Source organism: Centruroides sculpturatus, unplaced genomic scaffold (genome assembly GCF_000671375.1).
Source record: "Centruroides sculpturatus isolate CEXI.00-Female unplaced genomic scaffold, Cexi_2.0 scaffold1650, whole genome shotgun sequence".
Lineage (NCBI taxonomy): Eukaryota > Metazoa > Arthropoda > Arachnida > Scorpiones > Buthidae > Centruroides > Centruroides sculpturatus.
This window is the reverse complement of record NW_019385849.1, coordinates 56521-67517: the sequence shown is the minus strand read 5'-3', so window position 1 is coordinate 67517 and position 10997 is coordinate 56521. Positions and strand designations below refer to the sequence as shown.

The following is a 10997-nucleotide window of genomic DNA, read 5'->3' as shown; positions in this document are numbered from 1 at the left end:
TGTATTAAGTTACTTAAAAATGAAAAATAATTATATCATTCAATTTTAAGATTTATTTTATATCTTAAAAATAATTATATCCTCGGATTTCCTGGTATTCTGGGAAAAAAGTAAACTGTTTCCAGAGATCCTGGGACAAGCAAAAGTCTGGGAAAGGAGAAACCCTAATCACTAGAGCTAAAAAATATCAACAATTCGACCAGATCCATTTTCTGTAAGGTTTGTACAGGTTCTTTATCAGTTGATTATTGTATTTATTAGAAGCAAGTATCAAAGTGATTATAATAAGTGGATATTACTATGTTATAAATGTGTTACATATATTTGATTTCATGCTTTCAAACTGAAAATTTCAGGATAAGAAAGGGCGAGAGAAAATCATAGAACAATCATTTTCTTTAGATGGTTCCCGTCCTGTATTTCCACTTGGAGCCAGATTTGCTCTTATGGGTCATATTTCAATAGTGAGTTTTTTGTAAAGTTCCTTAAAAATGAAATTCCTCTAATTGTTCTTTATTATTTTCTTTTAATTCTAAATCAATTATTAATTGATTAATTTTAACATTTAATCATTATTATGTTAAGTAATGTTTAAGATTTTTTTTTTATCCTACTATGAATCAAGTTAAATGAGTAAAATCAAATTATTAATGTCTTTCTAGCTATGAATCAAATTCTTAAACATTATTATATTTGTACACAAGATATAAACAATTTACATAATGCAAAACTAATTCCCTTATTAAATTAATATTTATTATTTACTTTTTTGGAACAGCAAATAATATAGACTCTGAAAATGCAGTTAGATTAAATAGTTTTAAAATAACTGATTGTGTATGTACTTACTTGTGAAAATTTATAATCAACACAAATTTAGTTATAAATTTACCTTTTCTCTAAAATATTGTACATGCTTTTATGTGGTGTTTTCAAAATTAATGTGCAAAATTTGATGATGGAACTATGTTTAGGATCTAAGAAATTTATGCAAAGATTTTGATTAAAAGAACAATTTAGAAATGGTTTTGTTCATATTATTAAGTTGTTTTTACATTTGCTAAGGAAGTTGTATAATTTTAACAATAACTTAAATTTCATTTTAATGCAAAATTTTAGTAAAGCAATTTTATTTCCTTTAGAATTCATATATAATAAATAAGTTGAAAATTGCTTTGCTTTAATAGTATTGTTTTTGTATTTTCACATTGACTNTTATTATTTACTTTTTTGGAACAGTAAATAATATAGACTCTGAAAATGCAGTTAGATTAAATAGTTTTAAAATAACTGATTGTGTATGTACTTACTTGTGAAAATTTATAATCAACACAAATTTAGTTATAAATTTACTTTTTCTCTAAAATATTGTGCATGCTTTTATGTGGTGTTTTCAAAATTAATGTGCAAAATTTGATGATGGAACTATGTTTAGGATCTAAGAAATTTATGCAAAGATTTTGATTAAAAGAACAATTTAGAAATGGTTTTGTTCATATTATTAAGTTATTTTTACATTTGCTAAGGAAGTTGTATAATTTTAACAATAACTTAAATTTCATTTTAATGCAAAATTTTAGTAAAGCAATTTTATTTCCTTTAGAATTCATATATAATAAATAAGTTGAAAATTGCTTTGCTTTAATAGTATTGTTTTTGTATTTTCACATTGACTACATTTCAAAGACTCATTGACATCTTATTAATTTCTCTAATAATAATATTTTGAATCAATATTTTTAAACTTTTATCTATTTCTGATGAAAAAATTTTAGTTTTTTGCAATGCCTCCCTCATACCCTTTTCTTTATACTGCTGTATTTCTTGTAATTCTGAAAACTATTATTAATATATTTATTTTTGTTCCATCACTTTGCCAAATATTCAGCAGAATTTGCTGACATTGGGAGAAGCATAATGCCCCAACACTCTTGCAGCAGCTTCTCCCTCATTCAAAACATATGCATGAATTATGCTGTTTTTGCATCTTGAATGCTTGATAACTCAGAAAATGTCCATTTTTTGGCTTTGTATCTATGGAGACTTTCAATCAGGACCACTAGTAGGGTTTCTCCAATGGGATCCTGGGATCCAAAGGAAATCCCACAAATGTTTTAAAAATTCACTTCTTTCTTATTTTGTATTAAAGATGAGGAAATTTTGCAAATAGAAAGTATAATTATTAACCCATAAACTTGTCAGAATACATTTTTATTTAATAATTTTAAGTTTGCATGTTAATTTTTTTAAATTTTCGCTTATTATGGGATGTCACAAATTGTCAATAATTAATATTTAGCCTATTTGTGACAAGACTCTGAAAATTCTTTACTTGTCAGAACCTGTAATATCTGGAATAATTGTGCTTATGCTGTCTTAATTTTTAACCATGCCCAGTAATTTCAATAACTGCATTATGCCGGATTATGCAAATTGTGCAGTGATACAAATGAGTACGAAGTATGCAAGTATGAAGTTTTTCATCATAAACCTGATTNTATTAAATTAAATATTTATTATTTACTTTTTTGGAACAGTAAATAATATAGACTCTGAAAATGCAGTTAGATTAAATAGTTTTAAAATAACTGATTGTGTATGTACTTACTTGTGAAAATTTATAATCAACACAAATTTAGTTATAAATTTACTTTTTCTCTAAAATATTGTGCATGCTTTTATGTGGTGTTTTCAAAATTAATGTGCAAAATTTGATGATGGAACTATGTTTAGGATCTAAGAAATTTATGCAAAGATTTTGATTAAAAGAACAATTTAGAAATGGTTTTGTTCATATTATTAAGTTATTTTTACATTTGCTAAGGAAGTTGTATAATTTTAACAATAACTTAAATTTCATTTTAATGCAAAATTTTAGTAAAGCAATTTTATTTCCTTTAGAATTCATATATAATAAATAAGTTGAAAATTGCTTTGCTTTAATAGTATTGTTTTTGTATTTTCACATTGACTACATTTCAAAGACTCATTGACATCTTATTAATTTCTCTAATAATAATATTTTGAATCAATATTTTTAAACTTTTATCTATTTCTGATGAAAAAATTTTAGTTTTTTGCAATGACTAAGCTGAAATTATGAAACATTTTTTGGTCAACTTTATCAAAATTTAATTTTTTTCAAAAACTACAACATAAATCATTCACATGTTTATGTTTTTTTTTTTTTTGCTGTATGAAAATATAATTTGTGATATCTGGCAGGATTATATCAAACTTTTTTTGTTTATAGATTACAAACCTTTATTACAACAGTTAACTTTTAACTAGATAAAATGAAAATAGTTTATATTCAGTAGTTTTGCAGCTTGTGAATACTCTTTTTGATTTAAAAATGTAAGTAACATTTGACATTTTATCATTCTTTTTTTATTGGGAGAATAAATTAGTTATAATTATACTAAATATTTGATGTGAATGTCTAGGAAAAGTTCCCTATTTTATGATTTTTACACCCTGACAATGAAGATTTGATTGTTTGTTCTATTTCTTTCTCATTTCAAACTACTAACATCAGTAGCTCATTTACTCTATTGAGTCTTTAAACAAGTTACAATAATTTTAAAAAAAGGAGATAAATAAAATTTTAAAATATTTCAAAACTTGTTATTATCTATAGATTCTCTTCGCTTTTTCTTTAAGTTAACAATCCAAATAATAAAAGATTGATATATTAAGATTCAAATATTAATATATATATAATTAGGATGTATGTGTAAACAGTTACTATTATTCAAAATATATTAATTTTTAAAAATCTTTTTTTAATAGGGTCAAACTATTTTTAGTATTCTTATGGTGATTGCTGTGATACCACTATGTATATTGAGATGTTTGCATCATTATGGGAAAAGTAAGTAGAAAATTATGTTGTTTATCCCTTATATATTGTAATTTCTAAATTTGCTTACTATTGGAAACAAAATTTGAAAATTAAAAATTTATGCTCAAAGAGTATTATTAAAATCTTGAATATTCAGATTCTTCATTTTGACTTTACTAAATGATATATTTCAACATGTAAATTCTTATCAGTATATTAGCATTCTTGATTCATAGTCACTAAGGATGCAGCATTTATTTTTTCAAAACTAATTTGAAAACATTGGATTTAAAATAATAATTTCTTAGTGCCTTGTTTTATATAATTTAATTTTTTTATTATTATAATTAATATTTTACTAGACAGTTATATTTTTAACATAATTAGTCTTTATTCCATCTGCAAAAAGAATTTTTTATTTTGTAAATACAAAATTTTATGGCATTTATTGGTCTGTGCAAATATTATTTTAATCACATTTGCATATGCACGATTTCTGAGAAAAATAAAATATTTTCAAAAAATACTATTACTAATTTTTCTTAAACTCAAATAAAATAAAGTTGCTTGTAACTTGTTTGTAGCTATTTGTATTTTAAATTTGTTTCATCTGTTAATATTGTAGAATTTCATATTTTTTTTATATATACAAATTACAAAAGATTTGATTAAACAAATATGGTAAATACATTTTTAAAAAAATTATTAGGTATAATACAAATTTGAGTTATTTTCCTTTCAAATAGTTTTCTTAGTTAGCTACACATATACTTTACCAGTCCTATAACTTTTAGAAGCAACTACAGAAATAATCTTTCATTAATACTTTCAGACACTTTGTTATAGAAATTTGATCTCTGAAATAGCAACTCAAAATAGTCCTTTCTTTTTAATTTTAGAGAATAGCCAGAAGTTGCAGTGCCAAGTCAAATATATGTAATGATTTTTTTTTCAGTCAAAAATTGGTAGATGATATATATGACACTGATCATTGTCATGTGCAAGACAAATGCATTCATTCACCTCTGCTGTCAATTTAATTATTTTATCATCAGCAATCTAATAGATTTCTGTATTTATTTTCTATGTTTTATAACAGTTTTTCAANTGTTATCTTGTTTTTTTTCCACGTCCAAAACAGTATTTTTCTCACAAAACTAAAGTAATATTTGATGACAATATTTTTAACAAATATTAATAAATTCACTATTTAGACCCAGGGGCCTTTCGGATCTCACATTACTCCCTTATCTTCAAAAATCACACTACCTTTAAAGAAGGCGTGATTTTTCACTGCAATACATAAGTTGAATTGCTCTCTCTCTCTCTAAAAAAATGGCGTTACACAAATAATAAATCTTAACTCTATACAATAGAAATTAAATTAATTCAAAAATAAAATACATTGATTAATATAATAAACAATTCATCAAAATAATAATATTAAAATAAACACAATGAACACAGGTGTCTTCGTCTGGAATCGACGGTAAAAGTGGACATAGTTCGTCACTTGTTTCGAATGCACCTCTCCTTTGCCGAGAGACTCTATGGCAGCACTTCTGTTGGCTGACTCTTTATAGTGGTAAAAATTTCAGGTATATTAGAAGATCATGTGATGTCCTCTTGTTTCAAAACACCTGCTGAAAGTTCTAAGTTCACTTTGTAGTTCAAAATGTTGAAATGTGTACTCTTTCTTCACTGAGACACCTTTTTTCTAAACTTTCATTTAACATAACCACAAAAGTTCAGGTGGTTGAGTTCATTAAGTGTTTCATGACTCCAGGGTCATTTAGATTCATTTGTGCAGAGTTCATTTCCACCAAAGCATTTTCATTTTAAAGGTAGTTTGTTAACAAATACATATCTCTATTAATGTCTCTCTCTCTCTCTTAATACTATACTAAGTCTTACCTCTAGACTATTCTATATAATATTATGTCTATTCTAATTAATCACTTCAGCTTATCAATTTGAGTGGGGTGTACATTCTTTTAAATAAAAGCTTTATGTTATTATTAGGAAAGCTACTTACAAAACTAAAGATATATGTAGCTAAAATCGATCATTATACAATCAAAAATTTTCAATCAAGAATGAAATTATCATCTCAAAAAGGAAATTTGAATTAAAGTCGATACGGTCGAACTAAAGTCGACATGTTCGAACAAAATGCTTCTTTGTCTGAGTTGAGCTTGGAGCTTGTTCAGTTGAGCTTGCAACAGGTTCGACTATTTCCGGTTCTTCTTCTTCTGTATTATTTCTCTGAGGAATTTCTTGAAGTGGGATATCCTGTTGTGACATTTCCTTGATCCTCTTCTCAAATCTTCGTTTCCAACAAAGATGCTTGAGTATGTAATATGTGCAGATACATAAAATTAATATTCCTATACTTCCAAGGATAATCCATACATATGTGATTGGAATGGTTGGAGGGTATGAATTTGGAAGATCTTCACTTCCTTTCAATAACCTATCCAAATCTTTCTTCATTTGCTCATATGATTTTTCTGCTACCTTAATATCATCATCTTCTTGTTTCTTAGGATTCTCCTTATTCTTCTCAGAATTTTCTGTAGTATTTAAATTCTCTTGCAATTCCTCTAATTCCATCTTGGAAAATATTGTTTCGATCGGTGGTATAATAAACTTTGGACTGCTTCCTATGCGAACAGTTGATCTCATGTGAAAATTTGAAGTGAGGATAATTCCAGGTAAGTATCCTATACATGTATTTGGCAATCTTATGATTCCTGCATTATTCAATTTACTTATGTTAGAAGGTAATGCATGTAAATTATTCTGTTTAGCAGAGCATTTAACTGCTAATACTAGTGTGGAAGGTGTAGAAAATACCCATGTTCCCTGCTTGTCTATTCTTCTAAAAATTGGATAAAAATCATTTACAATTTCTTTGGAACAAAGTTCGGTTACCTTCTGATCATTTCCGATGTATAACGAAAATTCGCAGCTATGATGCGGAGCTCGAAATATCGGAACGTCCGGTGAACAAACAGCAAACTGTGATATTTGGCAAGCAGCCAAATCGTGATGACGTAACAACATGTATGATTGACGATTCCATTGACAATGCTAAAATAGGATATTCCGTTTTAAAATAAGCATAAGCTTTCAATGCAGGAATATATGTAGGTAATCCCAAAATTTCGTAAGCATCGAAATATCCACTCGGAGTTTTCAATGGCATTTTTGCAAAAATTCTTAATTTTCCTGGAAGTGCGATAGCAACTGTAGTAATCTACTGGTAAAATTTAAAGAGAGTGTCAGCTTTGACTTGTTCTATTAATGAATACTCTTCCGGAAGTTGTGGTTGTATTTCTCGCAACGTACGGAACATCACTTCCTTTTAGATAAAATCTGAGCTTAATTTTCCTTGCTCTAAAACGTCAATAGCTTCTCTTAATTCGATTACTTGTGTATGAAATTCTTGCATCGCAAATTCTGTTCCTCATAATAGTTTCAAATGCTAACTTATATCGATACATTTTTAATAAGTTCTCGAAGGAATCTTGTCCTCTATTAGGGATAACTCCCTTATCTTCAAACGTTTATACATCCAGCAAGAGACTTTTAATTTCCCTTCTCTTATATAATTCACGAAATAACTCTATCTTTTAATTAATAAATTACCTCACTTAGTACTATTTAACATTATTTCTAAATCAACTTTAAGAAAACCAACATTTTCGATATTTCTTTAGGAAGAACTTGATCTACTAATGTGGGAAGTAATATTTTTCTAATTCTCTAGGGATGCGATTTTTCGAGTGTTTGGAGGTATTCACTTAAAAATGTGCGAAACGAGTCTTTAGATTCTTCCGTTTTCGCTCTGTATAGTTCCACTTCCTTCTAAATGCGTTATATTCCTTATAGATGATTTAAATTAAGGATATACTATTAGCTTGAGAGGTGAGTTCAAGTTTTCGTAAATTCCTTATAGTCTATTTAAACTGCTACTCAAATATCTTATATCCCGAAAGGATGTAATTTGATGAAGTGAGCGATAATCCAAACCTTCTATACTGATTTACAAGTGACTTCCGATTTAATTATTTCCTATTGTTATCGGTTTTGGGTTTTTCCGCATTTGTTTATACCTCATGATTTTCTCTATGTCCATCGTCGGATAGTTCTTATGTCTTTCAAAAATGGCTATCGGTATACGGCTTTTAAAAGCTTCTTCTACTTCCAATTCAACTTCCTTATTTTCTGTCATTTTATCTTCCGTATTCATATTCTTGCCGGAGATAATTTTTAATAACGACATCAATAGACATATTAATTTATAGAGATCCTTTATTAATTGACCTCTAGAGCGGCTTATTTCTGTTTTGCAGTTGGTTCCGTTCCCTACCTTTTTCACCGTGATTGTATTCTCCTGATGAGGCGCTAGGTCGGCCTTATTTTCTTCCTCCCTTTTGTGTTTAATCTCCTGAATGATTTTCGCACTAGAATTATCACAAATTTCCTTTTTCTTATTTTTGTTACGCCCTAACTTAATATCCTTAGCCCTATGGTTTATTTCGTCTTTAGTGGCCTTGCGCTTAGCTTTTGTTTTTCTGATTGTCCCTAAGTGCTTGTTCTTTGAATGGAGTTTGCGGGGAGACACTCGAACACTCCTCAGAATGCTGGTCTCGGAATATCTTAAATCTATTTCCCTTTTTGTGTTTTCTAGCGGCGATTTTCCTTTAAAATAGGGGCAAGAAGAACAAAAATGGACGTCCTTCCCATTTCCTAAGAATATTCTTTTATTTTCTCGGTCCATCGTGATATTTTCCTCTATAAGGAAGTCTTTTCCTAATATACCATCACACGGTATAAGTTTTTCCGAATCGACTATTCTTGCGATTCTTTTAAATTTTGTTCCTCTCAATTTAAATGTGGGCAATGATATGCCTCTTAAGAGAACAGTTTTTCCCGGACTATTTTCCACCTCCATAGGCATCGTGTAATGCACAGGGGCTTTATTCTCTAAGTTCCTAGCGATTCGTGTTGATAAGAGCGTATTTTTAGCCTCTTCATTGATTAGGACCTTTATAGGTATATTATTAACGTACACAAGTACGATAGGCTTATTTCCTGTTTTCGCAGCATTTATCTTTCCCCTCCAGAAGTTGCTCCCCTTACAATTTCTCGTATATAGTCTCCGGGTTCCTTCTATATTATTTATTGCACCTCTCCAATTATCTTGATTATTCATATACGACTCGTCTCTATTCCTATTAATAAAATTTGAACGGGAATTATTTCTATATGTCAGAGCACGAGCTCTGGCTCTGCGGAAGTCGGAAGTTGGTTGCCGATCTCCGTCGAAAGTTCGCTCCATTGGCCGGAAGTATTGTGCGCTTCGTTCTCTATTCCTTTCCTCCTGAGATTGTCTTACAAATGTATTAAATTGATTTCTTAAGTCCCCTATAGCCTTAACTACTTCTTTCATTTGTCTTTCGGGATCAGATTCAGTTTCCCTTAAATTTCCTCCTTTATCGACTGCTAATTCTTCTTCTTCTTTTATTACTTTTAACAGACCTCTAGGATGAAAAGTGAGGAGCTCGATATTCTCCTCATTTATTGCTATTTTTAGAGCCTGGTCAAATGTTTCGGGTTCTCTGGACATAATCCTTTTTCTTATCCTTATGTCGACCCCATTCACAAATTGAACCCTCAACCTCTCGTCCAATTCTTTCTCCTTAACCCTCCGGATCACCTCTATCTCGGCATCGTCCGTGCCTTCATGTTCAATCTCAACCTCCTCGGCTAAAGCCTGGAGCCGTACGGCGAACGTTTGTACGTTCTTTATCTCTGGCCTGGACGCATGCGTAGAACTTCTGGATTCTATAAGGGTATGGGACCTTCTCAAAACGCTCCATCATTATTTTTTTGAATTCCTCACAATCCTCTATGTCCTTTACCCGCCGGTCCTTACGCACGAATTCCCGGGCAATGCCTGTCAATTTTAACTTAGCAACAGCCAGCATCTGTGCCTTCGACCATGCTGCCACTCTAGTCACATCCGCTAACGTATCGAAAAATTCGGATACTTTTGGACCTTTTGCGTCTCCTGAGAAGACCGGTAGCAACGGGATCATTCCACCTAATCCGCCTAACGTTATTGGATTACCAGCTAACATCGCTCGCGGAGGTTCTTCTCTATCTCTATCCATTTTTAACTTATTTCTATCTTAGATTAACTTAAAAATTATCCGAAATTATTGACTTATCACTTCCGAATCAGATCTCTGATTATATTATATTAATTGTGATATATTACTACAAGTTGTTAAGATTCCAAACCCACTCCTGCTGTACCAGTTGTGAGATTCTATTACGGGTGTGTTTAGATTCTAAACCCCACTCCTGACACCACTGTGTGAGTAGCCAAGGACGTAGGTTTCTATCTATGCCACTTACGGGCACTAGTCGGTAAGACCAGTTCTCTAGCTTTAATAGGAGAGCGTTATCAAAATTGATCCGAACTGCGAAGTTCAGATGCTCGTCAGGACTGACACCAGTTTGTCAAGTAAATTCCGCGGACAAACACGCGTATGAGATCTGATTCGTCACAGAATAAAGAAACATCCCAATTAAAAACGAAATAATAAATTTAATATAACAAGAAAATAAATCATACAAAAATCTCAATGAACGAGAGAAAGAATTTCCACAATTAACATGCAAATCGAGAGATAGCTATACTTCTATTATACCGAATGCGCGATCGAGAGAGAGAGCTCACAAAAACGTTATAAAACATACAACCTGGGTTAGTTGACGTTCGTCTTCTTATTTGGTAGGTAAGGGACACCTTGTAGATAAGTTCATGTACTTCTTCGATGGGAGATCAATATGTGCACAAATATAAAAGTATATTTACTAAGTTCAGACTCGGGACTTAGTCTATGGGACTCGTTTAAGGGCGTTGGTCATCAGGAGGAAAACTGTGTGGAGTTTGACGCTTCGGATCTGTCGAAGAACTCCCCAAATTCGGACTAATTTCCCTTATATCTCCTGAATTTCGACCAATCATCGGCCAGTAACTCTTTCATGAGAACGGACGAAAGGGGGATGAATGAGGGGTAACCATTTCCCATCTGAGTGAGATTTTTAACCAGATAAGGGAAAGTCAGAGGATGTT

General features: G+C 30.4%; 1 protein-coding gene across 1 annotated transcript in view; it reads left to right on the top strand.

The window, feature by feature from the left end:
* Nucleotides 1–10997, top strand: part of LOC111642502 (transmembrane protein 62-like) — an 80596-nt gene that overhangs the window by 41174 nt on the left and 28425 nt on the right. Inside the window, exons 11-12 of the mRNA XM_023388855.1 lie at nucleotides 357–464; nucleotides 3793–3874. Coding sequence (XP_023244623.1) covers nucleotides 357–464; nucleotides 3793–3874 — 190 coding nt within the window. The remainder of the gene's footprint in view (nucleotides 1–356; nucleotides 465–3792; nucleotides 3875–10997) is intronic.